Source organism: Acanthochromis polyacanthus, chromosome 15, assembly GCF_021347895.1.
Source record: "Acanthochromis polyacanthus isolate Apoly-LR-REF ecotype Palm Island chromosome 15, KAUST_Apoly_ChrSc, whole genome shotgun sequence".
Taxonomy (NCBI): Eukaryota; Metazoa; Chordata; class Actinopteri; family Pomacentridae; genus Acanthochromis; species Acanthochromis polyacanthus.
In genome coordinates, this window is record NC_067127.1 from 16,453,478 (window position 1) to 16,472,862 (window position 19,385).

The 19,385-nt window shown below is 40.6% G+C and overlaps 1 protein-coding gene across 2 annotated transcripts in view; it reads right to left on the reverse strand.

Moving 5' to 3' along the window:
• The window catches only part of LOC110949323 (striatin), a 29,055-nt gene extending 10,394 nt beyond the window's left edge, over nucleotides 1-18,661 (reverse strand). The window contains exons 1-6 of one of the 2 annotated variants that reach the window (XM_022191286.2): nucleotides 18,305-18,661; nucleotides 7,073-7,176; nucleotides 4,634-4,707; nucleotides 2,277-2,355; nucleotides 1,127-1,297; nucleotides 38-173 (exon numbers count right to left, since the gene is read on the reverse strand). In XM_022191286.2, coding sequence (XP_022046978.1) covers nucleotides 38-173; nucleotides 1,127-1,297; nucleotides 2,277-2,355; nucleotides 4,634-4,707; nucleotides 7,073-7,176; nucleotides 18,305-18,517 — 777 coding nt within the window. In that variant the 5' untranslated portion in view covers nucleotides 18,518-18,661. The remainder of the gene's footprint in view (nucleotides 1-37; nucleotides 174-1,126; nucleotides 1,298-2,276; nucleotides 2,356-4,633; nucleotides 4,708-7,072; nucleotides 7,177-18,304) is intronic. The other variant, XM_022191287.2, reaches the window with a different exon arrangement.
• Nucleotides 18,662-19,385: the final 724 nt, after the last annotated feature.

The following is a 19,385-nucleotide window of genomic DNA, read 5'->3' on the forward strand; positions in this document are numbered from 1 at the left end:
TGTCAGTCCAGGAGGTGAGGGCAAACTTGTTTCTTACCGTCCTGGATTCCACATTAGTCCTGTCCTTCCCCTCGCTATCCTCATCATCATCTTCATCACTGAATTCAGCTGCTGCATTCTCAATGAACTTGAAGGCCTCCAGTACAGCACTAGTGTCTGAGAGTTCAGCTTTCCTGTTGAGGGATCATGAGGCATGCATTAATACACATCAGCAATGTGTAACTGCAATATGCAATGTGTTACACTGCTTACATTTTCACTTTGTCTGTGAACTTTTTTTTTTCTGACTGTCAGCATGTATCAGTATTAATGCAAAAAAATACAGTATTTGTACTGATTCCATCCATCCTTCATTTTTCTTAAATACACAACTTTAACTGAGAGAAGTTGCCTGTCTTCTATCTAAAAAACGAACACACTCAACACTTTTTTTTTTTTTAGAAAAAGTGGAGGAAATGATGGAAAATGTAGGAATTTGACCATTTTGAGTTTTACCATTGTACACAGTGTCCTGTTAAATAACGAATTTGTATTGTTGTTAATGCACAGTCTATGGTTCTTGTTGATGTCAATTCATGCATTTTGCATCAGAGTATCCTCAAGGGTACGAGTGATGTATGTTTTATCATTTACCCGAGTCCACAAGTGTTCACAGAGACCCCTCTGTGGATGTCTGCCCGCAGCCCAAAGTTTGTGACCGTGAGAACTGAAAGTACGCCGACTGCACATGTGCAAATAAAACCAATACTGCTCAAAACCAATGCCTGTTATGAGTAGAGACCGTGCACCTTTATAATTAATTATCAAAATAGCTGTAACTGAAGGAGTCTCTGCCAGACTTTGGAGGTGGTTTGATTTGTACAAGTTTTGCAATGACAGTTCCCAAACGCAGAGGGGAAGTTGTGAATATTCCAGTAATCCTGTGCTACATCTGGCCACTGTGCTCAGAACACCTCAGAATTAATTACTAATAACTAGTTGCTGCATCCTGTAAGAAAATACAGAGCCAGCCCTGTGAGTTTGCCATGTTCAATATGAGGGGCAATGTGCGTTCTGTGTAGCAGACTGTCATGTACTGACTGTAGCAGGAATAGAGCCATGTTGGCTGTTAGAGGAGCATACTTACCCTCTGGTGCCCATGCCCTTTGTTGTTGTGTCGGTCCCGTTGACCAGCAGCTCAGTACCCATCCGGTCACCTGTCCTCCCACTTCCATCCCCGGCTAGTCCTAGCAGTGCTCGGACTCGCTGGGACTTCACATCTAAGATGGTATCTGTGTACCCCACCTCCTGTAGGTACCTAGAACAAGATATACAAACTTAACTGTTGCAGAATAGGTTGCTCAAAGGAAATCTTTGAATTTGTTGGGTGTGTTTCTATTACATAAAATTTGTAAGGTCTTCACCTTGAAATGGCATGTTGCAAACTGACGCTATATAACTGATTATTACTAACTCCCCCTTGGGAATAAATAAAGTTTCTTCTGATTCTGAGTTGATTTGAACTGAATTGTATTTGGTTTGATCCCAAAATGTTAATATTATTTGTGTGCAGTCTGGAAAAAAAGCCAGAGGTACAGAAGGCAGGGGTTTAAAAATGCCATGAAAGGAATTAAATTACTGCCTTACATTTTGTTATTGAGAAGAAAAAGAGTACTTGTTATTGTTAGATGTTGTGTCCTCTGGCAGGGGTCTAGTTAACAGTATCAGCTCTGCTGAGGCACAATGAGCTACTCATCAAATATTACACCTAGCCTGTAGGGATGGAGAAGAAGATCTAGCAATTTGAGCTGGCGACTGACTCAAAAGGAGGGGTGTTTTAGCACATTATTGATCTGTCCCTCGACACAGACTCATGCATAAATTGGCTGCTTCATCAGCCGGCATGTTGGGACGGATGATGTGTGAGGCTGCCTGATGATGTCTGAGAAGAATACTGGAGCTCAGTTTATTTACAAAGACTTAGTGGAGAGTAGAATGATATGATAACCACACTTCTGAGCCTGTTGGGTATACCAGAGGGATAAAAAAACAACACACACGTCTGGTAATGACTGCTGCTGCCCATGTGAGGGAGCTCTTCTCCATAGATTTTTGGCCTATAGCACTGTAGTACGCTTAAAAAACCGTCAATCTGACACAAGTGACAATACTATTGCAGAGGAAAGTGGAGGCCTCTCGACACCCCAGTATTATAACACAGTTGGTTTTAATGGTTTAGTAGGTTTCTAGGCTGAAGACAGTTTTCTGGGCTGAAGTATAAAAGCATTTGCGCTTACTGTCTGAGGAGCTGACGGCCTTGTTTCCAAGACAGCTGATTGTTGAGGGATCCAGAACTCTCGTTCTCATTGGTCTCATCTGGAGGAGAAGAGGACACAAATCAGGACACGACAAACAGCACAGCCTCTGACATTATTTCCACTCTGTAAACATGACCAGAACATTCCTGTATCACAGCATCCAGGCAACTACGCACATAGTTGCTTTCAGTAAGTAAACAGTGAAACACAGTTGAAACAAGAGTATTGCTTCCCTACAAATTGTCCAGAGACTTAACACACATGTAATGCAAATATGACAACATTTTTATTAACGTCATGTTCAATAACTAGGCTAAATTTCAGGCTATTTAGATCCTACTAGGCAATTCTTTTATCAAAACTGCACACAACAGCATCAGCCATAGAAAACAGTGAAGAGATTTAAAACTCATTAGTGAACAGCTCGTTCCTCGATGCTAAAACAAGACATTTGATATTTCGTGATGCATTCTGACACCTTCAAAATGGCTGATCGCCACTCCACCCGTATCCCATGACAAACTAGAAAGAGCAACGACGTGTGCCGGTGCCTGCAGCATCCAGAACAACACACACTCTTTATGAATGTCTGACAAAAACAAACAATGATGGGATTCAAAGCGTATTTTGATATTTATTCATTGTCAGCACTAAGCTTGCAAGTCAGCTGGGAATTGTGCACGGAGCAAAGAAATGTGTTAATAAGATTTAGATGGACTGAAAGCGTGTGTATATTGGAGTGTGAGTGTGTGTGTGTGAGTGTGTGTGTGTGGCAAAGGGGTTGAATTGGCATGGCAGAGGGACGAGGGTGCCTCCAAAAGTGGGTCATGCCTAATTCAGGAGGGTGATGAGCGGGCAGGTGCGCCACCAGATCAGCAGCAACACCTCCCACTTCTCGTCTCCCCCTTCACCCGACACCTCTCCCCTTCACCTCCCCTCATTCATCAACACTTCAAGGGCTTGGGTGCTTTGAACATCCCTCATGAATAGAGATGAGGAGAGTGGAGAGGAAATATCGCAATCTGACTTAATGATGGCAGAGGACTTGAACATGAGAGGCCAATTAAACTGCAATAATACAACAAGAACTAGGCAGTGTGCTGATAGAGGAGTGATAAAGCAAAGTACTGTAAAAGAGCAACAAAAATATTTTTGTTGTCAAAGCATTGTGTGGATAAAGTCATTTAAATAGAATTCATGTAGGGATGTGTGAATTCTGCTTAGCTATAGCGATATTTAGTAATGCAAAGAGACTTAATCTAATGAAGAGCAATGTGCTTGAAATCTTACTCAGTTGATTACACAATCGTACCACAAAATCCATTCTAGTTGAGGTGCTACAGCTTTCTGATTGCTCCTGATCAGCAGGTCCAGCTGTCATTTAACAGTGGATGCTCAAATCTCCATATTTCTGAGTTTTTAAGGGCCTTTCATCAATGTTGGCTCAGAGGGACTTCGCCATAAAAGGATATTTGCCCTGGGAGCTTTCGAGTGTGAGCTTGAAAGAATATATTTTTTGCTGAAAGTACATATTTTTCTTTTAATCATTGCTTAATTGGCAAATTAAAGCATACATTAATTACTAATAAACAGTGAAAAAAAGATGTGGTCCAGTGTGAGATAAAAAAGAAAATTCTTACAACTGAGAGGCTAGAATTTTTCTTGAATGTTTTAATAATTAATATTCTATTAAACAACCAAATAATTCTTATATGATTTAATTAATATAACTATTAACAATGGAATTCACAATGTCAGCTTTAATCACATTAAAAAGTCAACACTTTTCACTACAACAGAGTGACAGTAACAGTGTTTAGGTGGATTGCTTCTGTTTCAAACAATGTTTTTTTGGATGCTGTGAGCATCACAAGTTAAATAAAAACTACTTTCACAGTTTTTTTTGGTGGATGAAGAAATATCTAAGCTTAGATAATTAAAACCATAAATATCTGCAGTGAGGAGGACATTAAAGAAAAAAAGATTTTATAAGTAGAAGAACCAAGCCTTTGCAAAGTACATCTCAAATTTTCTTTTTTCAATGAACTGTCAGCACTGCTCTCAGTCTGCATTATTTTTAAGAGAAATCTGATCACATTTGCTATCTACTAATTTTTTTTTTCCAGCAGCTCAATATTTGTACCCTACATCCAAAACAACAATTGCTCTTTCACTGTTCAGGTGAGGACACTGTGAAGAAATCTATTGAAACAAACAAGATTCAACATGAATGCAGCTTTCACAACAGCTCTGTCACTTCAGGTATGTGAACGCAACAATCACAGTGATTTACCAGGAAGAGGTGGAGTTGGCTGTTTGAGCCTCCGCAGACTTACCAGAGTCGTAGCTTGGAGGCTTCATGTCGCCTTGATTTAGCTCTGTCCCATATTTTAACTTGTGGTACTTCGCTCTGAGAGGAAAGACAAAAAGGAGAGGCAGACACATAAGCAAACAGGGATGATCAAAAAGGCCCGAGAAGAAGCTATTTAAAAAATCTCATTATGCATGGGTATCTGCATGAGCTTTGAAACTCATCCCAACTACAACTTGCTCTACTTCTCACAAACACGTTAGCTTGTTAGACAGATACATGTTTTTAGGGATGAAGGACAGTGTCATGATTAAATCATTAAAAATAGCATTTTTAGATGGTGATCATGACATAGAAAACTGGGCTGTAATGGTCCTAAATGTTCAATATATATATAGTCAACATTGTGGTCTATTAAAAATAAAAAAAAATAATGAAAATGTCTCATTTGCATTCCCTTGATCCAGAGTGGATTACATTTTTTAAATCCCAGAATTTTAGCAAATGAGAGAAACATCACATTTGACCAGCAAGAAGCAAGAAACATTTTAGTTTTTCTTGTAACAATCAGTGCCCACTGAACAATCAGTTTTCTGATGATCAGCTGACCAGTTAAGTGACTAATTGTTGCAGCTGTGTGCAAATTCACACAATCAACTTTTATCATCAGTCCCTTTGCTCATGACAAACAAAAACTTTGCTAATTTGCTTGCCATCATCTGTTCAGACAATAAATTGTAAGAAATCAGCGCACTTTAGAAATAACATTACAGCATAACTGAAGGCGAGGAATTTGCAGAAATCTGTATTTCTAAACAAACAGAACATAGCAAGCAGCTTGTAAAAAATAGTAATGCGTCATTTTCTGCGTCATCCTTTGCAGTACCGAGATGAACTTTCTTCCAACGCTTTCACACACAGTTCCACAATAGTGGCGACGAGTCAATACAAGGAAAGCTCTAACATCTTTCAGGTCGCACAGCCCCCACCACACCACTCTGCTGTGATGCGGAGGAAGCAACCCCCATCAAAATCAAATTCGTTTTAAATTGGGTACATCCCACATTCAGACAGCCATTTCTGATATTGCTTTCAGATACCCTCGGAGACATGACCTGTTGCTTAGCAACCAGGGAAAGTGGTAGTAATTCTGGGTTAAGTGTCGCTCATGAGGCAGAGTCTGTGGTGATTTCACCGGAGAAAAGTAGATAAATATACCCTACAAACAACCAGAAGATGATTCTACACTCAGCAAACCATGGAGGATGTTCTTCACTGAGCACAGGTAGAAAACATTTAACTAACCTTTGAGCTCAGCAGAGGAATGAAAGAACACCAACCCATTTTGACACCTGTGTAACTCGGTTGTGCTAAGGCTCTCAATAGCTTGGACAATCTCCCTGCTCTCAGATCTAATTAAGATACCTGCAGCCAGTCTTTTCAGTTGTTGACTTTCCCAGCTTTCATTTTGTTTGGCTTAACCTTTACATATCGAGGGAGGACTTTGCTGATTGCCTGTTCTCACTTCAGAAAAGCATTGTGTTGTATTCAAAAGATTCCACATGATTTAAACTCATGGTTAGAAAATACAGTCTCAGTTTTATATTGTTGGCCACAGAGTGGTTAAGCACATCCTGTGTGGTTGCTGAGACAGAGAGTGGATTGCCTGGCTACACAAAGACAACTAGATCACACCTACAAGAAACACAAAGCACTATTTGTTCGGTTTTCCAGAGGGCTTGTGCTTCAGAGTTTGAATGATAAGCTTGATGACTTAGAGACACATATAAACAAGTTTAAATCACTAACATGTCTCTGTTCCAGGGTACTGTCATGTGCCAAAGAGGAAGGGGAATGCAAAGTGTTATCACCATCGCTACCACAGGGCCCTTTCTTTGTGGTGTTGCGATGCTAGAAATGAAAACAATGTAATTCTACTGAGAGAAAGCTGCAACAATGACTTTGTCTTGGGTGAAGAAAAGATTTCTCTCCTCTTTCCCAACCCGTCCTTCTACTGAGGACGGTGCAAAGTCATCAGCATCCTACAGCAAACAAAGCCTTCATGCCAACACACGCTCTCCACCAAAGACATAACACCAGCTGGAGTTGGGGTGGGGGGTGGGGGGGAATTTCTCTGGCACTGTGCTTTTGCTGACACCAGCTGAGACATCAGACTGGTATGCAGAGAACAAGAGAAAACTCTTAAAATGCTACACACCATCAATAAAATGGTAGTAAAGATGTGCAGAGGGCATTAGAGCTCTATCTCAGTGCAGGTGCAGCAGATGATGTTTTGTTGACCAGTAAGAATCTCACACAGCCATGGTATCTTTTTCCATCTTTCTCTGAGCCAGGGACTTATTTTAGGAACATACAAAACATGGAAACACTGCAGTTGTTGCAGTCTAGCTGAGGTATTTGTGTGTGGGTGGGCTGAAGCAGCAGTGACCGGTAAAGCACTCACCTCTCTTGCTTCAGCGCGTACTCCAGCATTTTGATCCTCCTGACAAGGTCTTTCTTTAAGTTCTCCTGGCCTTTCCTCTCTCCCTGCAGGAAGGCGATTTGGGCCTGAAAACACAAAAATAGGACTGTCAGATCACTTTTTAAAGTGTTAAAAGATTTACAGTGGTAGCTTTTATAAATAGTCCATGTTTCCGGTGTTTTGGCATGTCGGATATTAGCTCGCTACCAACAAAGACTTGACTTAAAAGAACAACCTTTGAGAGGCAACATCTGAAAACACCTTCTTCTGTCAAGACTGAAATAGGACGATGTCAAATCAATATGCGTGGCATGATGGGAAACACAAAGCCAATCTGTTCTATTCTATTTTAATCTAACCTCCTCACACCCCCATACACCAACTGTCCCCCTCCCTCCGCACACCACTGTCTCTCTTCAGTAACAGGCAGCAGCTGTTGACGCACTCAGTCTGAGTCAGCATTACATTACATCGCTGGGTACCCCACACATGCCTGCATGAGTGCATGCACTCATAGGCATGCGTAATGAGAGTGGTAGAGGCTTTCTCAAAGTGCAGCACGCAGCACACAAGCTGCAGCGGATGTAGATCACATATTGAACAAAATTGCTAATCTTACAGCAGCATCACACACTCTATGATTGTAATCATCACAATATAATCCACTGTAAAACATCCTGCCTTGCAAAGAAATGGAAAACAGTCAAGATATGTAAAATCATACTTTATGCCTGAAGGGCATCTTAGCTAACTTAATTAGTTTTGAGCAGGACTTTTTAATGCTTTACTTGATCTTGCTATTTTCTCCATTATAATTAGATTTAGTCACTGTCATAATACTGTTGTATAACTAACTCAGTTATTAAAGAGGCTGGAGCACCAGCACTATTTTTTTTATTACAGCACAATGTAGGAAAACGCCCATGAATTAGTTTTAATTATAGGCAGCTGTAACTCTTTTCCACCAAGTATTAGCCTTAATTAATTAGAGTGCAGTTTCTATAGTGTGAATTGGTAAATTCTACAGTATAATAATTTCTCTTTGTTGGCAAATTAAAATTCTGGTGTTACAGTTATTACTGAATATGCAGTCACATTTTGGCTTTGAATGGTAATATTGTTATTAATGTCTCTAAATTAGAGAAAAAATCATCAGTAATGATCTTTGGCAGGGTGTTGCACCCTTATGAAGTTACCTATCAGCAGCAAGGAAAAAATTAAATCTAATAAACACAGTCAGTCCATCCAGTAATTTAGGGGTTACATCAAGGTAAGGACTGCCAAATGGCTCCAGAAGCTGCAAAGTCTGTACAGGCCGTGTTGTGTGCAGAAAGAAGGATAAGCACGCTGTTGTTTCCATTTCACCACTCCATCAAAATTATACTCCCCTTTAAAATCCATCTCCAGCAAAAAAAAAAAGGCATAAGAGGTGGATTTAGGTGATAGATAGCAGGAGTGGAGTGCACAAATCATGCTTTGGATTAACACAAATGGAAAAAAAAACTAAAAAAAAACTGAATAAACTATTAACTCAGAAGAGTGGCAGCAAGATGGATGATGCTTTGCAAACAAGGATGGAGAACAGCAGCAAGAGCCAAACTGCTCCTGTCTAATTTCAAAAAGAGAATCCAAGTTTTATTCTAAAACAACGGGACAACATCTTGGAGGGGATGAATATCGACTCGATTCCCTGCATTTCACTCTACATGCAGAGGATGGTGCGAGTTTGAGTGGGCTGGATCACAGTTTCACACGGATCGCAAGTAGCGCTGCTGCTGCAACAATGAGTCATGACAGCACTTCAATCTGCCTCTTAGCACCATCACAGTTCTCTGCAGAGGAACTTAGAACAACCTGCCCGCTATAGCGCCAGTTCAGTTAGGATTCAAACTAGTTTAGCTACCAGCAGTCACATGCTAACAATCTGCACAGGTGCCAGCAATTGATGCTTTTGAACGGTGGGTCAGCACAGTACTTAAAACACTCTACTTATTACATCCACATCATCTCCAGTTCCGTGTTTTATGTGCATCTATCGTCAGCTGAATCCATACTAATGTATTTGAGATGCATCTGACTTTCTACATCCTTACGCCGGCATTACTAAGTGTTAACACAAAAAGCCAAAACAAGAAAAAAAGCAAAACAGGCAGCTCCAAAAAAGATTAAACTTCACAAAAATACATCTGGTGCATTTATAAGATCAGATACAGAGACATGAAGGAGGCCAGACAATGAACAGAGAAAATGCCAGCAAAGCCAAGGTAATCAGAGAAGAGTGAGTAAGTTATTCATTTTTACTTGATCAAAAATATTGATTAGTCATGATGGGTGCATTAAAAACATTTACGTATAACAGGAGGAAAAAAGTGGATTTAATAATAACTTGCTCAGTAAAGCGTGTATCACTTTACTGTCCTGTCTTTGGAAGGTGGAAGCTGAGGTTCAAACAGGGCATTAGGAAAATATTGCATATGGAAAATGATCACGGTTTGGATTGGATCAGACTGTGCAGCTCTCAAAATAACTTACTCTGGCTAAAGTGGCTCCAATCCAAATATCAATGAGGACCACTGCCTCGGGGCATTGAAACTGTATCACAAGTAACTGGGCCAAAGCACAACCTCATAAGGCTAATTGTAGGGCTATTTTCCATTTAGTGTCTCTTGATGTCCAGCCGAACACAGCTGATCTCTCTGGCTCTGAGTGCTGACTCAACCCTCGCCCGATAAATTACAACCAAAATGTCCCATCATTATGCCACCAGAGAAAAATCTTACCTACTTAAACAAACCAAGGGAAAGTAAAGCCACACAGTGAAACCTAGCTTTAAGCAAATCCTATTCCAAACAAAAGGTTGTTATTTTGGTTATACAAATTTTTCACTGTAGGTGAAACTGTACATCTGCGTCGACTGAGATAGCGAGCAACCATCCACTTCCTTATCCACATGAAGGGCTGGCCGAGGGACTCCTGGCATCCTGTCGTGCCAGAGATAGAGAAGAGAGCAGCTCTGTGAATCTCTGGCTTGCCATCTCTCTTCCATCAAACATTAACCTTGAGAGGAATGCAATGAGTCAACTCTGGCCATAAAGAGACACAGGAAGCATTTAATTCCCAGCCTCACACTGACTGCATTATTGCGCTGCTGGATAAGGGCTCCTTAGTCTGTCTGAGCAAGAGACATGTAGAATGGGGCATCCATCTAGAGAGCTGGGCTTTTCAGAGACAGGAAAAGGAGGAAGAAGAGATAGGTTAATGGCTAGAGAAGAAAACAAGCACCAGACACTAACCTCTAAATTCTGGTACGGTAAGTTGGTCAGACAGCTGGCCACAATAATTTCTGGTTTGCCCCAGAGTGAGTCTAGTCTGAAAGTCAAATATCTACCCTTAGTTTCATTAGTAAAACAAGGAAAAATGGACTGATAAGATCCAGTGTCAGTTCTGCTTTTTTTCCCCAGTTATGGTGAGTACTGAAAGGGACACTGAAGTCCTTGATGTTGGTCAGAACTCTTTGTTGCAGGACTATTTACAAGAAAGCTGTTTTATTGCTTCATTTTAGCAGCTCTGTGCTTGCATGACATTGACAAAGTTACCAAGTAGATTATTTAACCACAGCGTGTTGGCAGTAAACTGCAAACAACAAAAGCAAGAGTAAAACTATTTCACCAAATGTTATGTCCTTCTTTCAAGTTAACTTTCAGTCAGTGAATGCATGATGCCTGTGAACCACATCCTCACTATTTATAATTAAAGAAGACCTTCTAGTCTGAGATTTGTGAATGCCAGAGATGTTTCTTCCAGACTTGTTCTGCGTCATTGCTAAAGACATCTACAACACAAAGAGGCCATTTAATCTACACAGAGTGAACACTGTGAAAAACCCAATGCATCTCTGCGGCAAGGCTGAACTCACTCCATTTGTAAAAGAAATCCAGCGGCTACTCATACAACCTCAAGGCTCACACACAAACAAAATGGTCACACATGCCGGCCCTTCGGCCACAGTCTGAGCAGGGGAACAGAAAGGGGCTGGTGTAAATCCCACATTTACAAAGCAAACAACCTTTCTTTCAGCGAACACCGGGTTTACCCTCAGAGTTACTGCAATGCAATGAGCACCATGATCGCCGACCTGATAACTGGCCAAGTGCATTCCACACATGCCATTACACTAGTAGCAACAGAAAAAAGCAGCAAAACAACAGAAGCAAGACAGAAGTGCTGGAGACAACTGCAGTGTGGCGACAGCAGTGTCTTCTCTAATTGTTCCCAGAAAGGATCACCACAGATTAACATGACATGTTTGTGTCTGAAACAGCTCACCTGAAATAGGTTCAATCTTTATCAATTAAGTGTAAAATGGCAAAAACAATGACATTTGTCAGTCAAAAACCACTGATACATTCATATAAGAATGTTTTTTTAATGGCTTCTGTCTGGTCAGAAGATTCAAGACCTTTTGTAAGTAAGAATTCAAATGCAGCTCAAGCAGTTATGAAAATATTTGATCTGACTGATTTACTTTTTAAATGTAATGACTGAAAATTAAACAAGGCATCTTAGCATTGCTTGAATTATAGTATCTCTTAAAGTAATCAGAATATGTTTGGGTTTTTTTTGGGATACTGTTCAGCTCTAATATATTTAAAACTGACAGTCGTTCATTATGAGACAATGAGTTACCTATTCACTGTAGCCAGTAAATATAATAGTACCAGTTACTGATCAATGGTGCAGCCTATAAAGTCAGTAGGTTATGTCTCCCAATAGCCAAAAAGGGTGAAAATACTCAAGACTACAGTAAATTTCACATTTTAGGCCATCTTAGGCCTTCTAAAGAATCTGAATTTAACACTTTTCAAAAGCTGCAGATACCCTGTGTATATATATATATATATATATATATATATAGATATCAAATCAAGGCTATAAAATACCTGATATGCCCAAGTTTATCACTGCAATGAAGTTCAGTATTGTCACAACACAGAATCCCTCGTCAATGATTTGCAACACTGCACATGATACTGTACAACTGTACGATACAAAAAAAGAGAAATTAAAGGGACAGCAACTACAATATAAATGGTAAAGCATTCTATTATAGTTTTTCTGATGGGAGACTCTCACAGTATACATCATCATTCCACCCACCATTTTTTGATATAAACTTCACTATTTCATATAATGTTACCCTCCTAATGGACCTTTAGTAGCGACTAACTCCAGTTCCACATCCAGCCATCTTTCTGTCTCCTTTTGTGCTCAACACAGTGAAAGTAATTTCAAATGTGTGCAGTTCATCCACTGCTCCATTTTGCACCTACTGCGCCATAAAACCAGCGAGTTACAATGTGAAATACTGAGGACCTGTGATCACTCCTTCAAAAGCAGACACTGCACATTGATCTACTCTACTCACGTCCACGGGTACAGATTCAGGATTTACTATGAGGGGTAGGCTGAGACAGTGAGCTGCTTCAACTGTGATTTAGACTTCTGCTCCATCACTGGGTATAAGTCAGGCATTTCACCACTTCTACAATACCCAGAAAACTAAACAAAATCCTTACACTGCAAGAAATTGTTCACAGTCAAAAGCACAGCTTCTCTCTTACCCTAAACTTTCACAAAGACACAGATTTGTTGTGTTCGACTTATCACGAGATTCCATTTGAGCTTCTTTTTACACTTTGGCGTCACAAAGCTTACATCGAGTTGACATGGCAGTGCTACCTCACAGAGAGCGCAAACAAAGGCGCTGTGTTGGGCTTCTCGAGGACAAGGATGCTGCATCCCATGTTGCTGCATTAATATTACATAAGCCTCATAGCGCACATGCACAAACGGACACATGCGGGCAAGGAGCTAAGTTTTTCAACATCAGCATTTTCCCTAACAAGCAGGTAGCGTGGCTTTAAGGTGGAGTCTGTGTAGAACCACGGTCAAACAGCAGCTTAGGTGTAGAGAGTAGAAACATAGTGCAGAATGAAGAAGATCTGAAAGGAGAGAAGAGGGATTTAACAAGGATGATGAGTCTGATGATGTACAAAGTCTGCAAATGGTCAGTGCAAGACAGAGCTGGTAAAGTGCTCTATTCCTGAGAGAGAGGAAACAAGGAGGCAGCTGAGGCCCTTTGGCCTGGCCCAGCCTCTCTCTCTCTCTCTCTCTGCCTCTGTGTGTGTGTGTGTGTGTGTGTGTGTGTGTGTGTGTGTGTGTGGCACCACAAGAAGCTCAGTCAGTAAGTACCATCTCAATTTTCAAACTCTCTCTGGCATTCAAGGCCTGCTAGGCACAAACTTCACTTTTTAGTCCTTAGTGCCTCCATCCCTTCTTCTTACAAACTACTTTAAGAATATTTAAGCGCATTAGTACACACATGGTGCAGAATTGCAGGGCATAGTGTAAAATGTGTAACTCTAACAGTTTTGCATTAGTGTAAAACAGTGCAACTGTAAATAGTGTTTTTTTTCCAAATAAAAACAAAAAAAACCCTCTCAAGTTGTCTTCAGTTATACATTGTAATCATACTCGCGTCCAAGAATAAAAAAATATTGTATGAATAAAAAGTTGCATAATATAACAGAATTATATTTGCATGTAAACAGAAGTATAAAGAAAATATTGCTCCAATTAATCACTTTTCAAGACAGGGAAACACTGTTGTGGCATCATAAAGTGGAAAACAACAAACCAGATTACGTCACATTATCACCACAACACACTGAGACAACAGCAATTTGATCTGGTGAGTACACCAATTTACAACTCTGACTGACTGGCGACCTCGGATTTACTGTAAAAACCGGAGGAGGCAGGCAACTTTGTGGCACGACCAGGCAGCTGTCCTGCACGCCCACGTAGACAGATGAAGGCTGTAAGTGTGAATGGAAAAAGGAGAGGGGAATTATCAGGCCGACGAGGCAGCTCCACAGCACAGAGAAAGGCTCTGGTGCCCGTCCAATGGGGACAGTGGAGCAAAGCTCAGGGGGCCAGGCTTTAGTTAATAAACATGGGTCCCTTCAGGCTCTTTTCACAGGAAAAAAAGCAAACCCTTTTAAACCACTTTCTATGATCTGTACACGGTGAATATTTGATAGGAGCTGCAATAACAGCCTTTGTGAGGCTTCTGGTGAATATCAACATTGAGGATTTGGGCCACTGCGTAGCTTAGTTTCTACATGAAGTGTTTTTATAGCTCCTAAAACGTATGTCAATATCTGAGGGCAGGAATATTGAGAAACCCGTACTTATGCTCCCATATTCTTGGTAAGCAACCATGTGCTTTCTTGTACTTTCCCACTCCGAGGCGCACACTGAAAGGGCAAAAATAACTGCAGCTTGGGGGTGGACGTGGTATCAACTGAGGAATTACGGTGACTCCCATTCCCGAATTTCTGAATGCCACGGCATGTGTGTATGTTTGTGCATGGTTCCGTCCTTCTTATTGCCGCACCATTGAGCTAAATATGCCTCAAGCTTTGCCATTAGCAAAAGTAAACACACATTCACGGTGATAAGTCATCCAACTGAAGCAGGGTATTGAAGCAGTTAGCTGCACGTCCATGGCATGGGACACGTAATAATCTTGTTCATGGCAAATGCCTTTTCTTTAGAAATACCAGAGATATTTCTATCTATTGACGATAAGTTGGTCCACGTTTCAGTCTGCAGCCACATAAAGCCACCTTACACCCTGAGTCACCTTCAACCTTCTCCCGGTGTCAAATTATGGCTGCTGACGGATAATTCTGGCAAGGAGATATCCTATGGAGCAGGGATTTCCCCATAACTGGAAGCTGATGAGACTCACTGGAGCAGTGCCTGGCCTGTACAGGATGTAACTTGATGCATCCTCAGCCATCAGGCCTGGAAAAGATCTGCGTTAATCAGTAGAGCAGGGTGATTTCAATCAAATCAGCATTAAAATTCGCACAAGGATTTTTTTCTAGCAGATCTACATTACGTATGCAAAATAACCTATAAAATAATCACGTTCAGTGAGCTGTCCCCCTCTTTCTCCTCATCATTCTAATTAAGAATAAATAATCAATGCACTTGACTGGCATACACAACATATCTAACTAAACTCACACAAACAGGCAAACCCATCGTCCAGTTTCAGTGCCAATACAAAGTTACTCTGGATCCTCAAATCATTAGTCAAATAATTGTTCAGGCGTTCAACAGGAAAGCAATCAACAGTCGTTTGGATGATCAATGAGTGAAAGTTGAAACAAATCATATAAGGACAAAAGATTCACTAACTATTCTTTAGATCTGAATAATTGCTCTATACACTTTTGACTATCGAATACTCTTATTTATTTTTTTTAGCAAATTCTGACAGAAATTGTGTGTTTTCAACCTCTGAGAAATTAGTATTTGCTGAACTATTGGTCAAACGAAATAAGGTATTTCTCATGGGAGACATTTTTCACAATTTTCTAGATTAAACAAGTCATTTAAAAAAAAAATCAATAGAGGGTTAAAAATGAATATCTAAGCCATTAAACAAGCAAAAGGATTGGCAGTCGGTTGTCATCACATCTGAAGGGTGAGGATTTGTTCCATTTCTGTTATATACGTAAAATTGCAATTTGTGTATCGTTCAGGCTTTTCATTATTGATTGAGCACAACAAGCACTGTAAAAGTGTGCAGATGTCATTTTCACTCATCTGTTTAAAATTCAAAGGAATATTCATAGCTTAACTGATAATCTTTATCTGCTGCCCTAGTTACTTTTCTTACCACGATAAAATACTGCACACTAACTGGAGCAGTAACCTATGACTAGCTCAGCAAATGGCTGAGTCAATCAACTGAATTATCAATGCCCACTCAGCTGAAGCCTAACCATGAGTGACAGCAGCCTATGTATTACACAGAAATTGCACAGTAGCAGGAGAAGCCAGGCATGTACAGTTTCTGTGCTGCTCCAGTAAAGAGGAGTGGCTCTGAGCTTAACCCAACAGGCTGGCTGGACAACATTCCTCCAAGCTGCGAGGCTTGCCTTCCTCCCAAACAGCTACGTGAGACACAGTTTCAACTGTCTGTCATCTAATGATTGTTCAATTAGTAATAAAAAAAGTTGTGGGAGAATAGTCCTCACTGGGTGGTGAGCTTGTTTCATGTACGTTTTTGAAGGTATTTTATGTGATGCTAGGTATGCAGCCTTCGACAAACATGCAAGATAACATATCAGTTTTGATTCTGTAACTAAACCACAGTGTGTGGACTTGAATAAGTGTGCTGCAGAGGGATGAAGTGGACAAAAAAGAAGGTACTGTGGATGAAGATGCATTGTATCTTCCATTAGGACGCTATGTCTACTGGAGCGTTTCATTATTCATGCATGTCTATTTACGTTCATTTAAATGACTTGTTTTCTTTTTGTCGTCCTTTCACTGAGTGCGAACACATCAGCTCCTTCAATAGGTAAAAATACCACATATGTTGGCAATATAAGGGAATGCCTCAAGGGCAAAACAAGGTTACATCCAACGTGGAAACTTTTCAATATCTGATTTTTCAATAAAGCTCTGATACAGTGTAGCGCTGGCACAGAAAGCTATTAAAAGATGAACAACAGTAAAATAGAAACAAAATATATAATGGACTCTGGATCCTGTGTTCGACTGATGAGAGAGCAATCATGAGCAAGCCAGAAGTTGTAAATACTGTCATCCAGGTCAAATGATGTTAAAAACAAAAAACAGCTTTGCATTCGGGGTTAGGTGCAACAAAACAAGAACTCAAATTGAGCGCGCATTGTTTTACCGCCACAAACAAACCACCCGGCGAGCCATCTAGCAACCTCCCTGTGCTTTGCCGCAGTTGCTGCAGCTTCTATTCGTTGATAAGCTTGCTTCATGACAGCAGGCAGGAAGCTGAATACACCAGCCAGACTAAAAGGGCTGCATGAGGCTGATGAGTCAAAACCCTACTACAGTGATCGGGTATACGTCACCAATCTAAAAACAATGCAGTGTCTCCCCCTTTCCTCTCTTTGTTTGCCGAGATCAGTCTGTCTGCGGAGCTAATCACTGTCTAACTGCAAAAGTTAGTCACTTGTGTGTGATCCAGCCAACAACTGGGTCTACATGATTTAAAAGAAAATCACTTCTTCCAAACATTAGACATGGTAATACAAGTTAAGCCATAATAAGCAGGCTACTCATCTCGGTTAAAAGAATGGTTTGGCACACTGTGTCCCAAGTCATTTTTCACAAAGCCACAAACATACCAGACATACAACTTTGAGGTATTATAAACATCTCTACTGAAAGCCAAATAAAAAACAACATGGGCTAACTTGACATGCTAACAAATTTTTTTTTTAAATCTCACCCTTAAAGATAGACATTAACTTCTAGTTAAAGCAAACCAAACACTGAACAAGACCCCAGTTTGTTCAGGTTGCCCCTATAGGTGCGTTCTGGTTCACTGCTGGAAAAACTACCACTGTTACATATTTTACAAACAGCACTATGACTGAGCTGGTAGGACCTCAATTAATGGTCTGCTATACTGTCTAAATAGTGGACCACTTTGTAAGACCATTAAAAGCCTTGTGGCTTTAACAAAAGACGGACAACGGTATTTTAAATCCTGTCTTCAGGAGTGGCAGTGACATGGCAGCTAGTTTACAATAAGATTCATAAACAAGACATCCTGACTCCTGAGTCTCTTGAGTTCTGTGTGCTGTCTGCCGGCATTGACAGCCAACAAAAATTCAAAAAGTACATAAGGAACACATCACCTCTTTTTCACCTCATTTATTTGTGGGTTTAGAGATAAAATTCAGCTCAAATCTAGGCGGGGTGCTATACATGTAGCTATAAGTAGGCATGTAGCCGCTCTGTGTAGCCACATAACGTTTTGAGCTACACATTAGCTACTTTGCTAGTAAATAAAGCAATCATTTGGTGTTTTAATTGGATGTATTTCACATGTAAACAACCTATAAAGCCTGTCTTCGAGCTCATAAAGGCAGAAGGCAAGTTTAGTGGTTTTAGAGTCGTCGTGCAGTTTGGGTCAGAGGGGCGCTGCAGCTTCTTTAGCTCCTGAGCTAAAGCTAACAAGCTAGCCTGGTAGCCAGAACAATCAAACACAGAAACAAACCGCGACTTACTAAACAGGAACGGCACTATGCCCCGCTAGCGTCACTAATATGAGGTGGTCTATGCATTAAATGTGGTGTTTCTTACCTGTAATTCAGCCCGCTCCACCTCCCATTGTGCTCTTTCTACTTCGAAACGGGCCCATTCGTGCTGCAGGAAGTGCAAGATCCCCGGGATACTATACTGCGCCCGAGCCGCCTCCCCAGCGTCGCCATCAGGCAGTGGTCCTTTCCCACCGCCGGGTAAAACAGAGTTGTTATTGTTGTTGAAGAACACGCCGGGCCCTGCCTGTTCGTCCATGGCCGGGCTCGGTCGAAAGGTCGGTCCGTTGTCTCGCTCAGTCGATGTGCTAGATAGGAAGGGCAAAACCGTATCGACGGCGTTCCGTCCGCTCGGCTCAGGGGAATGAACTCACTTTCTGACAGCTAGCTGTCACCGAGTGACGCAGCACACGGCCACGCCCACAGCGTGTTGGCTGGGGCCGCTCGATTTGTTCACCCGAATAACCCGGAGCATCACAATCTATTTAGTTGCCATAGAAAGACATTTGCTACCATATATACACCTTTTTTTTCTTTTACAGATCCTGCAGTCGAAATTTCCTGTCTATTCTTTTCTTTTCGATTTACTTTTTTAAAAAAATTTATGGAATAGTATGTGTCAGCAGCAAAATTGACTGTATTGCAGATCGACATTTGGAGGATCATTTGTAGTACACTAGCCCAAAGAAAGACCTATGTACAGCTTTGAGGGGGATAATTCTCTAAAACATGACTTATTAGTTGCTAAGTACTATTTGGGTGGGATAAAAATTGTTTGTTGTTTAAATTTTAGGTGTAATAATGTTTTTAAACCCCAACTCATTTATTAGAATGTACTATTTTGAATGAAACAAAGCATAAGTTGTTAGTAAGGAAGTGCTATCTTTGGTGACATAAACTTTTAAAAGAATAAGTTCTTGGACAAAAAAGTATTATTCTATGTAGACTAAACCTTTAAAATCACAACCTATTTGTTAAAAAAATACTATTTTGATGGAAGAAACGTTTAAAACGAAAATTATCTGGACATATAGTAGCATTTGGGGAGGAATAAACCTCTAATCATAAGTCACTCTTTAGAGAATACTATTTGGAAGGAATAAAGTTTTAACACTAGTTATTGGGCA